This window comes from Schistocerca nitens, chromosome 1 (genome assembly GCF_023898315.1).
Source record: "Schistocerca nitens isolate TAMUIC-IGC-003100 chromosome 1, iqSchNite1.1, whole genome shotgun sequence".
In the NCBI taxonomy this organism is placed as follows: domain Eukaryota; kingdom Metazoa; phylum Arthropoda; class Insecta; order Orthoptera; family Acrididae; genus Schistocerca; species Schistocerca nitens.
The window spans coordinates 1,099,519,660-1,099,538,766 of record NC_064614.1 but is presented as its reverse complement, the minus strand read 5'-3'; the positions used below and the strand labels follow the sequence as shown (position 1 = coordinate 1,099,538,766).

At 43.4% G+C, this 19,107-nt stretch overlaps 1 protein-coding gene across 1 annotated transcript in view; it reads right to left on the bottom strand.

Annotated features, from left to right (window-relative positions):
- LOC126230763 (uncharacterized) overlaps window positions 1-19,107 on the bottom strand; it is a 436,134-nt gene that overhangs the window by 196,670 nt on the left and 220,357 nt on the right. The window contains exons 14-15 of the mRNA XM_049942407.1: window positions 17,276-17,404; window positions 438-622 (exon numbers count right to left, since the gene is read on the bottom strand). Of these exons, the coding sequence (XP_049798364.1) occupies window positions 438-622; window positions 17,276-17,404 (314 nt within the window). The remainder of the gene's footprint in view (window positions 1-437; window positions 623-17,275; window positions 17,405-19,107) is intronic.

The following is a 19,107-nucleotide window of genomic DNA, read 5'->3' as shown; positions in this document are numbered from 1 at the left end:
GCATAAGCATCGAGTCACACCGCACGCTATTTTCAGTCTTTCAAATATTGATGTCTATTTTCTACTGAAACGAACTGGCTCTCAGCACTATGGGACTTAACATCTGTGGTCATCAGTCCCCTAGAACTTAGAACTAGTTAAACCTAACTAACCTAAGGACATCACACACATCCATGCCCGAGGCAGGATTCGAACCTGCGACCGTAGCAGCCGCGCGGTTCCGGACTGAGCGCCTAGAACCGCTAGACCACCGCGGCCGGCACTGAAACGAACTGTCCACTGTTAATCACACTTAATTACAACTAAGAAACGGTTGCATATGCCATAAAATTCATGTTTAGAAAGTACGGGAAGGAGCGAGGGGATACCCTCTGTCTGACAAAACTGTACGCTTCAGCGTTAACAGCTGTAAATGTTTATCAACTGTTTTAACTTACTTTTCTTGGTATTCGTCCAACACGGTGCGGAATTCCTCGATTACTGCGTATGTTTCCGGTTGATGCTGCATGGGGTTGGGTTGGCCGTCTACAATGTCTGGGAAGCCTTCCGCTTCCACAATGCAGCTAACGGCGTCCATACGAAAGCCATCAACTCCTTTATCCAACCAGAACCTCAAAACATTCTGCAAAGAAAACGCACATAAGCGATACTTTACAAAGAAAACCGTGAAGAGGGATAACAGGTAATAGCACTTGCCAATTAAACTTTTTACTGGTCTTGTCTAAAGAGGTGATTAATTATGCGTCTGTAGAATTATGATGATATAATGAGTAAAATAGCACAAGTAATTGGTGAAAGGAAGATGAAAGCTATGGTGTACGCAGATGATCTGATGATTTGGGGGAATAAGGAGGAGGAAGTACAAGAGCAGTTGAACATGTGGGAACGAACAGTACAAGAATATGGGATGAAATTTAGTATAAGTAAGAGTGAGATGATTATCACAACAAGAAAGAAGGAGCGAGGAACAACTGGAATAACAATTGGTGGGGAACGATTGAGGAGAGTGGAGAGTTTTAAATATTTAGGAAGCCAGATACATGAAGGTGGAAAAAACGGCAGAGAAATAAACGAGTGGGGGAGAAAAGCAGAAGCATTTCGGAAGAGTGTCAGAAGCCTGATATCGAACAAGGATGAATCCCAAATCAGTAAAAAGGTTATATACCGGACATACTATGTCCCGATCCTGACATATGCATCAGAAACTTGGGTTATGAAAGGAAGAGAGAAAAGCAAATTACAAGATAGTGAGACGAAATTCTTGAGAAACAGTATTGGAGTGACAAAGATAGACAGGTTAAGAAATGAGAGGATCAGAGAGTTAATGAAGGTGGAACCATTACAGGAGGAGATAGAGAAGGCTGAGATGGTATGGGCATGTTAAGTGAATGGAAGAGAAGAGGATACCCAGGAGGATACACGAGATGAAACTGGAATGAAAGACACCAAGAGAAAGACCGAAAGACAGGTTGCTGAAAGGAGTAGAGTAATGCGTCTAAAATAAAGGAGAAGGCTGGACCAAGTTGACGGAGGGATGGTGGCAAGACAGAAGACGATGGAGAGGCCTATGTTCCATACAGACGCAGCCAGAGGCTGGAAACTGTCCAAGATGATGATGATGATGACGGAAAAAGATGAAGGGTAGAGGGACGAATCAGTCCCAAGATTTTTAATTGTATTGCAACTTTCCGTTGCCCGGTGAATGAACTCAACTTCGTAAAGGTTCCCACAAAATTCTCGCCACTTTTGTCTGAACAGTATGAGAATGTCGATGCTTTTGTCATAATTTCTTTATATATAATCTGAAATAAAAGAACGTACTTGTTAAATCCGCTCCCTTAAATAATCGTCTCTACGGAGGCTTAGTCACGTGCTTCATAAACTACACTGGTGATAATAGTTAGCGGACCAGTCAAGGTGTCTTTATATAGGCTGGCAAATACATCAGGCATTGAACATCTTAGAGCAGAATCGTTTGGTGTTAGTCCGGGTAGAGGAAAAACCCTGTGTCCGACATAAATCATGCCCGACAAAAAGGAGAACTGTTCAGGTATGAAATTCCAAATATCATCAGTATTCGTTGATCAGGTTCATTTCTTAGTAACATGATTTTCCGAAATGGCGGGAAACGTTGGAACATGGACGCAGACAGGCACTTTAAGAGATAGCAAATGCTATAGCCAAGGGTCAAGTTGTAATTCCATGCTTTTGGACTGAATACAAACTACTGTCATACTAATTAGCGATAATCTTTTTTTTTTTTTTTTCATTCATCGTGAGAGCCGGACAGCCTGATGTAGAACTTCATTCGTTCCAGCTAAATATCCCAGTAGACTGTGATCTGAGGAGAGCGCCTTCCAATTGGGAATAACTGTGAGGGCTTTTGCCGGCATTGCATGTCAATCGAGAAAAAAGTCCCGAAAACCTTGATATTAATGGTGGGGTTGGAACTATTTGGGCTGGCGGAATTCTAACGGAAGAAAGTATGATATCGTTGCCCACTTCGAAAAGCGATTTCCGTTCTCTAAAGATGACGAGTCAACCAGGCCCTAGGATCTTTAACTACCCGTATGTAGCAGTTTTCCGTTACAGTAATGTGTGACGAAGAACAGTGTGGAACATATGGTGGGAAGAAAACTTAGCCTGCTGATTTACATACTGCGTGTATCCGTGTCTGTATATATCGCACGATACCCTTTTTTTGTACTGGGTATATGAAGAATTTAGCATCCACAGTCTCGCAGATGTCAGAGTCAATGTCAGTCCCACTCTTAAGCAAAGGAAGCTATTTTGGATACAATATGATCATCCTGGATTGTCGTTCTGGTTCAAAAATGGTTCAAATGGCTCTGAGCACTATGGGACTCAACATCTGAGGTCATCAGTCCCCTAGAATTTAGAACTACTTAAACCTAACTAACCTAAGGACATCACACACATCCATGCGCGAGGCAGGATTCGAACCTGCGACCGTAGCGGTCGCGCGGTTCCAGACTGAAGCTTCTAGAACCGCGCGGCCACACCGGCCGGCCGATTATCGTTCTGGAGAAGCTGTTGATTGAGCTGGTTTGACGCTGGAATCCTATAACGTATTATGAAGAGATAGGAACGTCTAGCTGTATCGAGTTGACGACGCTGATTGGTGATGCTTCAACGCAGTGATGTCTTGGGGTGTGGAGCGAAAGAGGGAGAGAGGATGAAGTTCAGTACAGATACACAGTGATCATCTTGAATATTACAAACAGCCAGTTCTGTTGAGTTTAACATCTCCAACAGACTGAAAAATTATCAGCAACAATATTGCGTGTCCCACTACATAAGGCATAGCGAAAGTGTTTGCTACTTAGCGAAAGACTGCGCTGCCAATTCTGTAGATCAGGGCTAACGCGAAGATCAGCAGCTGTACCACAATAATTCACTAAACATTATTGTATTAAATAAAGCATGTCCAGCATTTGTTCGTGCTCGAATGAAATGACTGACAGTTCCAACAACTCTCTCTCTCTCCCCCTCCCTATAATTTTTAAATGAATTTACCGAATTTTCCAAGGCAGCAACAACTAATGTAAAATTCTCGGTACATAATCAGCATCAGTCTCTGCCTGACATTATGAAGATATAGTCGTCTGTCCGGTCTTCAATCTCTCCAGCCCCTTCACACATACGCTATAAACATAAATTACGCCAACTTAGGGATGAATTAGGTCTCAGACTCCCTGTCGCTTACCATAATCTGTAAAAATGCGGCGTGAATTGCAGTAATGCAAAATGATTGTTACTTATTATTGATAACTATAATGAGTACTCCACGAAAATAAAACTGCATAAAACAACATAAGACGTCGGTTATTAAGAACACAGCCTTATGAATGGCCACACTGTTTATTTCCACAAAACTGGCATACAAACCCACGATCCGTGCTAATAGGATTTATCATTCGAGAAAGCAAAGCAGATACGACTGTACCATGAAACTTTTAACAGAACTAGAGACTTCTTCGTGAGTGCAGCATGGAACGGAGTTGTCGTGGTGCGTCAGCGGTATACAAGGCAACATAAAAACAATAGAAATATAGGGTCTTCGCTGCCTAGTCGGGGCGTGCGAAATCAGGGCACGTCATCTATCGTATGGAAATGGTACTGGCTACTGGAGAACTCCTGGAAACGGTAACAATGTATCCATACCAGTCACTCTTCAAAATTATGACTATGAGAACAGTAGGTTGTTTTACTAATTGTCCCCTTCCGTAGCTGAGTAGTCGACGCTGCTGACTGCTACGCAGGGGACACAGGTTCGATTCCCGGTACTGCCAAGGAGTTTTCCTTGGCTGGACGAACTGGTACCGGGTACACTAAGCATCGTGAGGCCTACTGAGGAGCTACACTACCGATTCGTAGCGCTTCCGAGGTCAAGAAGTCCGACAGCGACGACGACATCGTCATGTTGACCATGTGCCACTCCATACCGCATCCGATGACGCCAATAGCAGAGGACGACACGGTGTTCGGCCGTGCCCGATTGGACTCTGAGGGCCAGAACGTAGAACGTTTAACCTAACGAAGATGAATAACTGAAGTAAAGACTCGATCCTAATAGCGTCCTATACAGAAAAACCTTTCGGCATGATGACAGGGCGATGTGTCGTTGCACGGACTCCTCGAAGTGCCCAAAAACCTTGACGGTCGAAACGTTGCACACAGCTCACGACTATTCGTGTTTGTTGTGTCGAAGCTGCGGCTCTCTCGTTTGACGTCACTCCAGGTCGACATAATTAAGCTCCCTACACTGCGGCATATACACTCCTGGAAATTGAAATAAGAACACCGTGAATTCATTGTCCCAGGAAGGGGAAACTTTATTGACACATTCCTGGGGTCAGATACATCACATGATCACACTGACAGAACCACAGGCACACAGACACAGGCAACAGAGCATGCACAATGTCGGCACTAGTACAGTGTATATCCACCTTTCGCAGCAATGCAGGCTGCTATTCTCCCATGGAGACGGTCGTAGAGATGCTGGATGTAGTCCTGTGGAACGGCTTGCCATGCCATTTCCACCTGGCGCCTCAGTTGGACCAGCGTTCATGCTGGACGTGCAGACCGCGTGAGACGACGCTTCATCCAGTCCCAAACATGCTCAATGGGGGACAGATCCGGAGATCTTGCTGGCCAGGGTAGTTGACTTACACCTTCTAGAGCACGTTGGGTGGCACGGGATACATGCGGACGTGCATTGTCGTGTTGGAACAGCAAGTTCATTTGCCGGTCTAGGAATGGTAGAACGATGGGTTCGATGACGGTTTGGATGTACCGTGCAATATTCAGTGTCCCCTCGACGAACACCAGTGGTGTACGGCCAGTGTAGGAGATCGCTCCCCACACCATGATGCCGGGTGTTGGCTCTGTGTGCCTCGGTCGTATGCAGTCCTGATTGTGGCGCTCACCTGCACGGCGCCAAACACGCATACGACCATCATTGGCACCAAGGCAGAAGCGACTCTCATCGCTGAAGACGACACGTCTCCATTCGTCCCTCCATTCACGCCTGTCGTGACACCACTGGAGGCGGGCTGCACGATGTTGGGGCGTGAGCGGAAGACGGCCTAACGGTGTGCGGGACCGTAGCCCAGCTTCATGGAGACGGTTGCGAATGGTCCTCGCCGATACCCCAGGAGCAACAGTGTCCCTAATTTGCTGGGAAGTGGCGGTGCGGTCCCCTACGGCACTGAGTAGGATCCTACGGTCTTGGCGTGCATCCGTGCGTCGCTGCGGTCTGGTCCCAGGTCGACGGGCACGTGCACCTTCCGCCGACCACTGGCAACAACATCGATGTACTGTGGAGACCTCACGCCCCACGTGTTGAGCAATTCGGCGGTACGTCCACCCGGCCTCCCGCATGCCCACTATACGCCCCCGCTCAAAGTCCGTCAACTGCACATACGGTTCACGTCCACGCTGTCGCAGCATGCTACCAGTGTTAAAGACTGCGATGGAGCTCCGTATGCCACTGCAAACTGGCTGACACTGACGGCGGCGGTGCACAAATGCTGCGCAGCTAGCGCCATTCGACGGCCAACACCGCGGTTCCTGGTGTGTCCGCTGTGCCGTGCGTGTGATCATTGCTTGTACAGTCCTCTCGCAGTGTCCGGAGCAAGTATGGTGGGTCTGACACACCGGTGTCAATGTGTTCTTTTTTCCATTTCCAGGAGTGTATTAATCCGAGTAGTTTCGCGATTACAGCAACGTTTTTCTTTTTCTTTTTTTTTTTCTAAATTCTGAGAGTAAGTCATGCCAGTGCCGGCTCTGTTGAGAATAATTCGTTGAATATTTCTAACGAATCACGAAGAAGTCAATAAAGGTGAGTTGATGCAGCCGGCCGGTGTGGCCGAGCTGTTCTAGGAGCTTCAGTCTGGAACTGCGCGACCGCTACGGTCGCAGGTTCCAATCCTGCCTCGGGCATGGATGTGTGTGATGTCCTTAGGTTAGTTAGGTTTAAGTAGTTCTACGTTCTAGGGGACTGATGACCTCAGATGTTAAGTCCCGTAGTGCTCAGAGCCATTTTTTTGAGTTGATGCAAAATTTTGTACTCAGTATTCAGCACAACCATTTAGAAAGCTTTCACAAGTTCAAAAAAAAGCACCAGCTTGGCCTTCAAAGGCATTGTATTCCATCTGAGTATCTCAAATAGTCGGCACAGAAAGGCAAACAAAATACAGGAGGAGGAACCAGACAATAGGTCATCAAGATAGGTAGGGTATATAAGTAAAAAGTGAATTAATGTTGATGCACTGATCGTGCTCGTCTAAATAAATTCTTTGTTAATATCTCATGACGCGTTTCCGGAGAACCACATCATCACAACTGTGGTATGAAACATATAATGTTAGACAAGATACTGAAAGAGGCTCGTTACAACAACCTAGTCAATCAGGGGAACGTACCTGTTAAAGTCAATAGAAAGTATCTTCTCGCTCTCTACTCCGTTCTGTAACACCACTTTTTGTATGAAGTAATATAAAAATTACACTCCTGGAAATGGAAAAAAGAACACATTGACACCGGTGTGTCAGACCCACCATACTTGCTCCGGACACTGCGAGAGGGCAGTACAAGCAATGATCACACGCACGGCACAGCGGACACACCAGGAACCGCGGTGTTGGCCGTCGAATGGCGCTAGCTGCGCAGCATTTGTGCACCGCCGCCGTCAGTGTCAGCCAGTTTGCCGTGGCATACGGAGCTCCATCGCAGTCTTTAACACTGGTAGCATGCCGCGACAGCGTGGACGTGAACCGTATGTGCAGTTGACGGACTTTGAGCGGGGGCGTATAGTGGGCATGCGGGAGGCCGGGTGGACGTACCGCCGAATTGCTCAACACGTGGGGCGTGAGGTCTCCACAGTACATCGATGTTGTCGCCAGTGGTCGGCGGAAGGTGCAGGTGCCCGTCGACCTGGGACCAGACCGCAGCGACGCACGGATGCACGCCAAGACCGTAGGATCCTACTCAGTGCCGTAGGGGACCGCACCGCCACTTCCCAGCAAATTAGGGACACTGTTGCTCCTGGGGTATCGGCGAGGACCATTCGCAACCGTCTCCATGAAGCTGGGCTACGGTCCCGCACACCGTTAGGCCGTCTTCCGCTCACGCCCCAACATCGTGCAGCCCGCCTCCAGTGGTGTCGCGACAGGCGTGAATGGAGGGACGAATGGAGACGTGTCGTCTTCAGCGATGAGAGTCGCTTCTGCCTTGGTGCCAATGATGGTCGTATGCGTGTTTGGCGCCGTGCAGGTGAGCGCCACAATCAGGACTGCATACGACCGAGGCACACAGGGCCAACACCCGGCATCATGGTGTGGGGAGCGATCTCCTACACTGGCCGTACACCACTGGTGATCGTCGAGGGGACACTGAATAGTGCACGGTACATCCAAACCGTCATCGAACCCATCGTTCTACCATTCCTAGACCGGCAAGGGAACTTGCTGTTCCAACAGGACAATGCACGTCCGCATGTATCCCGTGCCACCCAACGTGCTCTAGAAGGTGTAAGTCAACTACCCTGGCCAGCAAGATCTCCGGATCTGTCCCCCATTGAGCATGTTTGGGACTGGATGAAGCGTCGTCTCACGCGGTCTGCACGTCCAGCACGAACGCTGGTCCAACTGAGGCGCCAGGTGGAAATGGCATGGCAAGCCGTTCCACAGGACTACATCCAGCATCTCTACGATCGTCTCCATGGGAGAATAACAGCCTGCATTGCTGCGAAACGGGGATATACACTGTACTAGTGCCGACATTGTGCATGCTCTGTTGCCTGTGTCTATGTGCCTGTGGTTCTGTCAGTGTGATCATGTGATGTATCTGACCCCAGGAATGTGTCAATAAAGTTTCCCCTTCCTGGGACAATGAATTCACGGTGTTCTTATTTCAATTTCCAGGAGTGTATTTGAGAAGATATGCCCAGCTGGACTGGGATCGCGTGACCGGATGGGGAGGGAAGTGATAGTGCAAAAAAATTGTTCAAATGGCTCTGAGCACTATGGGACTTAACATCTGAGGTCATCAGTCCCCTAGAACTTAGAACTACTTAAACCTAACTAACCTAAGGACATCACACGCATCCATTCCCGAGGAGTGAGAGTGGAGTACACAAGCACAAGCATGTTCATGGAGTGTTCTCGAATCATTCATCTACTCCTACATATACGTCCACATCCATACTCCGCAAGCCACCTGACGGTGTGTGGCGGAGGGTACTCTGAGTACCTCTATCGGTTCTCCCTTCTATTCCAGTCTCGTATTGTTCGTGGAAAGAAGTATTGTCGGTATGCTTCTGTGTGGGCTCTAATCTCTCTGATTTTATCCTCATGGGTTCTTCGCGGGATATACGTAGGAGGGAGTAATATACTGCTTGACTCCTCGGTGAATCCAAGATGGCCGCCGAGTAAGTGACGCCAGAAACCATTTCCAGAAAGATAAGTGATTTAGACAGTAATATAATTTAGTTTAACGCCGACAACAAATTAAATACGTGCATTAGTGTATCGTTTAGTCTTGCCATTAAAGGTTTCACTTTTCTTTGCGTATTTTTTCAGAAAACACAAAAAGATCGTAACTTCGCGAAGTCGCGCTTAGGCTTAAATTTTGTAAACGTGTTTGTTTCTTGTTTCACGGTAATTTAACTAGTTTCTCGGTAACAAATAAGTAAACTACCGCAAATAGCGTATAACTTCATTGTTTTAATACAGATTTCAGAAAAACAGCGTAACTTTATATCAGAAACTTGCCTATATACATTTGTTTATAGGCCTAATTCTCGTAACGTTTTTGGAGAATCAAAGTTAAAGTATCTCGTTTAATTGTCCTTTTTTTCATTCCATCGAGTGAAATATATAATAAATAGCGTATACCTTCATTGTTTTAATACAGATCTCAGAAAAACAGCGGAATTTTAAATCGGAAACTTGCTTATATACATTTGTGAATAGGCTTAATTCTTGTAACGTCTTTTTTGATTTTCGGTAATTTAATTGATTTATTCTAGCTAAAGTATTATTTTTGCCATGAGTGAGAAGTGCCTGACTTGCCGTAGAATTGTTAGTTCCGGGGTTTGGTGTGATGGATGTAGTAGTTTTTTTCACTGGGGGGACTGCAGTGGCGTGGGTGTTGGGAAAGTGGATCAGGCTCATCAGTGGTTATGTAGGATTTGCAGCAGAGATAGGAAGATAGTGGAACAGGAGGGGAAAATTGCTGCCCTTCAGGCTGAGCTAGATCAGGCTAGGGAAGATCTGGACAGGTTAAGGAGGGAGAAGGGCAAAGAGAGGTGGGAAGTGGCAACAGGTAGCAGAAGGAACAGGCCTAGAACTAAGTCTGACAGTTTTGTGGTGAATGTCAAAAATAAGTTTGACCTGTTGCTTCAGTTAGAAACTGATGAGCCTCAAGCAGAGGTAGGTGTAGACAGGACACAACAAACTTTCAATAGGAAATTGAAAAAGAATGTAGGAAAGTTATCGAAAAGGAAGAAAGTTTTGTTGTTAGGCAGTTCTCATGCCAGAGGTGTAGGCCAACTTCTGCAGGAGGAATTAGGACCAGAATACCAGGTCACAAATTTTTTCAAACCAAGTGCTAGTCTGGATCAGGTGACAGAGGATTTAGGTTCACTCTGTAAAGGATTTACCAGGGAAGACACCGTGGTTATTGTGGGAGGGCCAGGGAACAGCATTGACAGAGATCCTGGGTACAGTATAGAGTGTGACCTGGTAAAGATTGCGTCGGCATCGAGACACACCAATGTTGAATTTGTATCTGTCCTGAGACGTCATGACCGGCCTCATTTGGACTCTTCTGTTGGGAGAGTTAATTTGGAGTTGGAACGGCTGCTTGGGTCGGGTGCGGGGGCTCATATTGGTGTGGTTCCTGTTGATTATCTCAGTAGGTGGGACTATACCAGGCACGGCCTACATCTCAACAGGAAAGGGAAGGGGAAACTGGCTGGGGTAATAGCAGGAAATTTAAGGGGGGGAGGCACTGCCATGAATGGTAAAATACCAGTGGTTACAGGTGTTGGAGCAGCACCTTTTTTAGGATAGGTAAGACAGAAAGATGTCAAGTTCTACGAGAGGTCAGGATTGAAACAAATCTTCAGTTTAGGAAAGAAATTAAACAGCACAATTCTAGCACATTGGATCACCAATCACAGCTATCAATTATAAATTTTCACCAATCACCAGAAATTTTATTTCCACCAAGTTGTAGCTCAGTCCTAGGTAATTGCATTGATGAATTAAAGTCACCCAACCCAGTTGACATAATCTGCCTCTCTGAACACCGTGTGACCACTGGTATAGGAACTAGGCCTAAGCACAATGAGAAACTCAGACAGGAGAGTACTGCAAATGTTAGAATAAGGAAAGGTTCTCATAAAGGTATAATTAAAAATAATGTAAGTATATTTCATCAAAATATTGGGAGTTTAAAGAATAAAGTAGATGAGCTTCTGGTTTGTTTAGAAGATTTAGAAGCTGAGAATGAAATAGATATACTATGCCTGTCTGAGCATCACATTGTTACTGATATGGATAAGGTAAATGTAAGTGGATATAAGCTCTCTGCACATGTAATGAGAGAAAATATGGAGAAAGGAGGAGTTGCCATATATGTCAAAAGTTATCATTGTGCAAAAAGTATAGAAACAAAAAAGTTTTGTGTAGAGAAACATATAGAAGCATGTGCCTGTGAGCTTAAATTAAATAAAGGCACATTTATAATTGTAACTGTATATAGGTCCCCATCAGGAAATTTTCATCTATTTCTGAAAAATTTGGACTCCTTGTTGTGCTATCTGTCAGACAGGGGGAAGCAAATTATTATTTGTGGGGACTTCAATGTAGATTCTCTGAAAGAGGGTAATAGGAAAAATGACCTTGAAGTATTACTCAGTTCTTTCAATTTGACACCCGTTATTGATTTTCCTACTCGGGTGGTAAAGGATAGCAGCTCACTGATAGATAACTTCTTTATAGACCAAGATAAGTTTAACCAGATAAATGCTCAGCCTGTTGAGAATGGTCTTTCTGATCATGGTGCACAGCTAGTTACAATATATGACATAGCTCCGTTCAGCAATACTAAACAGTCCTCCAAAGTGGTACGTTCAGTCAACGATTTAACAATTGCAAATTTCAGGGAAAGCCTACAGCAGTTAGACTGGGATGAGGTGTACCGTGAACCTGATGCCAATTTAAAATATAATTTATTTCATGACATTTTTGTAAATGCATTTGAAAACTGCTTCCCCAAGAAAATAGTTAAATATACTCGTAAGAAACCTTGTAAGAAACCATGGCTTACTAAGGGTATAAAAATATCTTGTAACCGCAAAAGGGAAATGTATCTGACAGCAAGAAAGAGTAGTGACCCAGAAACTATCAAAAATTATAAAAACTACTGTGTTATATTAAGAAAAGTTATTAAAAAATCCAGGAGTATGGGTATCATGTCTGAAATCAGCAACTCTGATAATAAAATTAAAACAATTTGGAATATTATTAAAAGAGAAACAGGTCAACCAAGAGCAGAGGAAGACAGTATTACCATCAAATTGAATGAAAACTTTACGAACAAAAAGTCAGAAGTTGAAAATATTTTTAATAACCATTTTCTAAATGTTGTGGATATAGTAGGATCCAGGTGTTCATTAGAAGATGCTAGGCTGTTAATGGAAGAGGCCATACCTATGCAATTTGATACAATTGAAATCTCACCCACTTCTCCCTTTGAAATTAGGAAAATAATAAACTTGCTTAAAAGCAAAAACTCACATGGAATTGATGGCATTTCCAGCAAAATACTAAAAGCTTGTTCTCAACAGATAAGTAAGATTCTCAGCCACCTGTGTAATAGCTCTCTGGAACAGGGCATTTTCCCTGATAGACTGAAATATGCTATTGTTATACCTTTGCATAAAAAGGGGGATAGATCTGATGTCAACAATTACCGTCCAATCTCCCTTCTAACAGCTTTATCCAAAATTTTTGAGAAAGTAATGTATTCAAGAGTAGCTTCACATATCTGTAAAAATGAAGTACTAACAAAATGTCAGTTTGGTTTTCAGAAAGGTTTTTCAACAGAAAATGCCATATATGCTTTCACCAGTAAAATTTTGAATGATCTGAATAACCGAACACCACCCATTGGGATTTTTTGTGATCTCTCAAAGGCTTTTGATTGTGTAAATCATGAAATTCTGCTAGACAAGCTCAAGTATTGTGGCATGAGTGGGACAGTGCACAAATGGTTTAATTCGTACCTAACTGGAAGAGTGCAGAAAGTTGAAATAAGTAGTTCTCGTAACATGCAAAGATCAGCACATTCCTCAAACTGGGGAACTATCAAGAATGGGGTTCCACAAGGGTCAGTCTTGGGTCCTTTGTTGTTCTTATTATATATTAATGACTTGCCATTCTATATTCATGAAGAGGCAAAGTTAGTTCTCTTTGCTGATGATACAAGTATAGTAATCACACCTGACAAACAAGAATTAACTGATGAAATTGTCAATACTGTCTTTCAGAAAATTACTAAGTGGTTCCTTGTAAACGGACTCTCACTGAATTTTGATAAGACACAGTACATACAGTTCCGTACAGTGAATGGTATGACGCCATTAATAAATATAGACCTTAATCAGAAGCATATAGCTAAGGTAGAATATTCCAAATTTTTAGGTGTGTCCATTGATGAGAGATTAAATTGGAAGAAACACATTGATGATCTGCTTAAACGTTTGAGTTCAGCTACTTATGCAATAAGGGTCATTGCAAATTTTGGTGATAAACATCTTAGTAAATTAGCTTACTACGCCTATTTTCACTCATTGCTTTCATATGGCATCATATTTTGGGGTAATTCATCACTGAGGAATAAAGTATTTATTGCACAAAAGCGTGTAATCAGAATAATAGCTGGAGTCCACCCAAGATCATCCTGCAGACATTTATTTAAGGATCTAGGGATATTCACAGTAGCTTCTCAGTATATATACTCTCTTATGAAATTTGTTATTAACAACCAAACCCAATTCAAAAGTAATAGCAGTGTGCATAACTACAATACTAGGAGAAAGGATGATCTTCACTATTCAAGATTAAATCTAACTTTGGCACAGAAAGGGGTGAATTATACTGGCACTAAAGTCTTTGGTCACTTACCAAATAGTATCAAAAGTCTGACAGATAACCAACAAGTATTTAAGAAGAAATTAAAAGAATTTCTGAATGACAACTCCTTCTACTCCATAGAGGAATTTTTAGATATAAATTAAGAAAAAAAAAGAAAAAAATATTAAAAAAATAAAAATAAAAAATAAAGAAAAACAAAAAACACAAAAAAATAAAGTTGTTATATTAACTTAAGTATGTTGTTAAATTAACCTAATTCTGTCATGTATTGGAAAATTCGACTCGTTCCACATCATTACGAAATATCGTATTCATGATCCATGGAACTAGTATTAATCTAATCTAATCTAATCTAATCTAATCTGAACGTATGTTCTCGAAGCTTTAACAAAAGCCCGTACCGAGCTACTGAGCGTATCTCTTGCAGAGTATTCCACTGGAGTTCATCTATAATCTCCGTAACGCTTTCGCTATTCCTAAATGATCCTGTAACGAAGCGCGTTGCTCTCCGTTGGACCTTCTCTATCTCTTCTATCAACCCTAACTGGTACGGATCCCACACCGGTGAGCAGAATTCAAGCAGTGGGCGAACAACTGTATTGTGACCTACTTCCTTTGTTTTCTGACTGCATTTCCTTACGATTCTTCCAATGAATCTCAGTCTGCCATTTGCTTTACCGACGATTAATTTTATATGATCATTCCATTTTAAATCACTCCTAATGCCTACTCCCAGATAATTTATGGAATTAACTGCTTCCAGTTGCTGACCTGCTATATTGTAGCTAAATAATAAATGATCTTTCTTTCTATTTATTCGAAGCACATTACACTTGTCTACATTGAGATTCAATTACCATTCCCTGCACGATGCGTCAATTCGTTGCAGATCCTCCTGCATTTCAGTACAATTTTCCATTGTTACAACCTTTCGATATACTACAGCATCATCCGCAAAAAGCCTCAGTGAACTTCCGATGTTATGCACAATGTAATTTATATATATTTTGAATAGCAACGGTCCTACGACACTCCAATTGGCTCTGAGCACTATGGGACTTAACAGCTGAGGTCATCAGTCCCCTAGAACTTAGAACTACTTAAACCTAACTAACCTAAGGACATCACACACATCCATGCCCGAGGCAGGATTCGAACCTGCGACCGTAGCGGTCGCGTGGTTCCAGACTGAAGCGCCTAGAACCGCTCGGCCACTTCGGCCGGCTACGACACTCCGATATTGCTCGTGAGCGACGGGTTAGCGTGTTGTTTTGTCGATGGCCTGGTCGCTTGCAGCGTGCTGTAGGCAAACAAAGTACCATATGATCGATCAGTAGGTTCTAAGATCATTTGCAGGTGAGAGACAATGGGAGACATAACTGGAGCCCCATTACATCCAATGCGAACATCCATCACGTGAGAAGATTTCCATCACATATCTGAAGGTATGGAATGGGACATTCACGTAAAATCAGTATTACAGAAGGCGAATGGAAGACTTAGATATGATGGAAGCGTTCCCGAAAATTTCTATGCATCTGTAAAGCGAATCGCATACAAGACATTAGTCCGACCAGTTCTACGGTATTGTTCAAGTGTTTGGAATCCTTATCAAGTAGCTATGTCATTAGAAGTGGAAACAAATCAGATTCACGCTCCAAGGATCGTGTCAGGTCGTTATAGCCCATACGAAATTGCAACAGAAACGAGACGACGTAGATGTCGCGGAAACCCGTTCGGTTAATTCAGAGAACCTATATTCGAAAAACAACGTAAGACTACTGTGCTGACACCGTACGGATTACGAGAATAAGACATATAATGGCAGGTACAGAGACATATATAATTCTACGATATCCTCGACGCTCTGTGTATCTTTGGGAAATATGTTTGGACCTGGTGATCCTTCAAATATATTATTGGTCCTCGGTAAATCAAAGTCTGACCACTGTGCACTGTCTTCTTCTTCTGATTCATCCGAATCACTTGGAAATCAAAGCGATCGCCGAATTCTTCTTGGACGTATTTCACTATCTTCCGACGATTCTGCTTCACTTTCATTTTTTTTTATATTCAATGTCTTCTTCCCAATCGGCAAAGCCGTCCGGAACGTCAGACAAGACGCCCGCGCATTCATCGTAAATGATCGTATCGTCTCTTTCTTCTGCCATGATGAAAGGGCACAAGTACTTACAAAAACAAAACAAAAAACTTGTAAAACAGTAAACTCGTACCCAAGATCGCAGGAATTCTTTTTATTCCATGATTACCGGTTTCGGCGAAACTAAAGCCGCCATCATCAGATCTTATCAATCATACAGGTTACAACATCATGTGTCCTAAGATCCGATCATGGCGGCTTTAGTTTCGCCGAAACCGGTAGTCATGGAATAAAAAGAATTCCTGCAATCTTGGCTACCAGTTTCATGTTTTAGAACCATCTAGATCGCTCCCATATGAGCACAATGTCCTCCCTACAAAAAAACTTGTTGACGTAAATTATTGTTACCTAAACAAAACACCAACAGAATGCAAAAGATACTAAAGTGCTGTCGCCGGCCACTGTACGATACTAAGCTCACGGCCCCACTGTGTTGTCGCCGAACACTGAACGGTACTATCTACACGACACCAGTGTGGTGTCACCGGCCGTTGATCGCTATTTCGCACACGACACCACTGTGGTGTCGCCGGACAGCATAGTGTTAAAATTGAAAATTTCGTGATGCAATGCGTGAAGACAAGCTACGAGGGCTATTCCGAAAGTAAGGTCCGATAGGTCGCGAAATGGAAACCACGGTAAAAATCAAAAATGTTTTATTTGCAACAGTTAGATACACCTTGCAGCTACTTATCTCCATAGTCGCCGACCCGACTTAGACGTGTATCGTAGCGTTGTACCAACTTTCCCATACCCTCGCTATAGAAGGCAGCCGCCAGTGCTCTCCGCCAATTCTCTACGCTGGCCTACGGCTCGTTGTCTTGTGCCGAAATGTTGTCTTCATAACCAGCGGTTCATGTGACCTGAGCTGAAACTCAGAGGGAGACAATTACGGGCTGTATTGTGGGTAATCTCACATTTCCATTTGAAAACGATGCAGGAGCATCTTCATTGCCCCTGCAGAATGCGGCTGAGAATTGTCTTGAAGACGAAACAGCACGACAGTTATGTAATGTTAGCTGCATAGCTTCAGGGGAAATTTCTCACCAGGCCCCCGTACTTGGCGGCAGACACTATTTTCTAGACATCTTTACGCACTCACTGCGAGCTCAGAAATGAGAAGAGCGACGTGATGCTAACTGGGGTTATACTAGAGACACTACCCAACACATCTGTGCAAAGCTTTATCGGATTTTCATAGTCGTTTCCATTTCGTGACCGATCGGACCTTACTTTCGGAATAGCCCTCGTATTTTGTCGCCGGCTGCCCTCCTCCAGTAGTGCGGATATAGACAGACTTTTCGTAAAAAAATGCTCATTACATTACTTTTGGCAAGTGGATGCCAATATACTTATCAACAAGCATAGCAGACGGTTCGGCATAACAAGGAAGGATAATTGATTATTGACACAAAACACTCACCTTCATCTCTTCCAGAACGACAGGGTTCCTGTAGTTGAGGTCGGGCTGCTTGTGGAGGAACTGGTGCAGGTAGTACTGCTGGCGAGCCTCGATCCACTCCCAGGCAGAGGGCTCGTTGAAGCCACCAGGCTGCAACAGCCAACTGTGTGAGTTAACATACAACAGTGAATTCATCACATGCCAGAAAACGTTTGTATGGATGTCTAAATCAGTACTCATTAAAAACCATAGTGAGCAGAAGGATACATTGTGCAATAGAATAATTTTCCTCAGTTCCACTCACGTATCTCGCGCGGGAAAGAAAACTTTGGTTGCCATCTTGACAGAATTTGCTAATTTAACTTAGTGGCAGGTATTATATTCTACAGAACGATGTTGTAGAAGAGTGTTTCTACTGAAATTTATGTGGAGGTCCTTAAATCTCAGCTATTTTAGAATGTTCATTTGTATACTCGTGCCGGCCGCTGTGGCCGAGCGGTTCTAGGCGCTTCAGTCCGGAACCGCGCAGCTGCTACGGTCGCAGGTTCGACTCCTGCCTCGGGCATGGATGTGTGTGATGTCCTTAGGTTAGTTAGGTTTAAGTTGTTCTAAGTCTAGGGGACTGATGACCTCAGATGTTAAGTCCCATAGTGCTTAGAGCCATTTTTGTATATTTGTATACTCGTACACTCACAACAGGTACACAAACACTTTTATTTCCTCTACGTCTGTCAATGCGACAACGAACAAAAGTTCTTAATCATTCTACAGCAAGGGTGCTCAACTCGCCGATCACTATGGCTTTATGAGTTGATCTTCTGAAAGCTTTGTCCGAGATCTGTTTAAACAAGTTGTCTTTGTAAAATACCGGTTTGTTGACAGTGAGTGTTTAGCACGGTATTTCTAGTCGTTAAATCTGACAACACTGTCCCCGCCTCTTTCGGCTCGATCTGCAGTTCACCACTCAGGCTTTGCTGCGGGATGAAGCGCCGTGTGCCGTTCGGAAGGAACAAGCTCCGTCTCCAGTAGGCAACACAAACCTCAGTTTTCGAGCTTACACAAAACAACAATGTGCGCTACAAAGACAGTACTTTACGTCATCGAAACGCTTCCCTCAAATAAAGCCAGATCTGCTGGATTAACAAACATCATTGGATCATCTTCAACTTTTGTGGTCCTGTCTTCCTCAGTTGCGTGTAATATTACGGAATATTGATAATTTTTACTTATGGACCGTCTGACAGCAACTGTTTCAAAATCATATATTGGTACAGATACGTGGATGACATTATTTGTCTGGTAGATGAGCCAAGTGAAAAAATAGATGAACTCCATTCAGAAATAAACAAAGCTCATCAGAACATAAAATTCACACTTGAAAAAGAAAAAGAAAATCAAATAAATTTTCTTGACATTACAATTAAAAAAGAAAATGGAAAACATTCATTTAACATCTTTAGAAGACCAACAGCCACAGACACAATAATACATTCCACATCCAACCACCCCCACAGCCAGAAACTTGCAGCACTAAGACAAATGTTACATAGATTAAACTGAATCCCACTCAGCAACAGAAACTATGAACAAGAAATGAGTACAATCATACAAATAGCTAGGAACAACAGGTATGACACACATGTGGTACACAGGCTCAATCAAAACATAAAAACACAAATAAAAAACAAACACAACATTTCCACAATACAAAAGAACTTACAAGCTGAAAACTTATAAACACACTCAACAAACACACACAATGACAACACCACACAGAAAAGAACCAGATGGTACACCATGACCTACACACATAAACTAACACACAGAGTTGCAAACATCCTAAAGAGACAGGG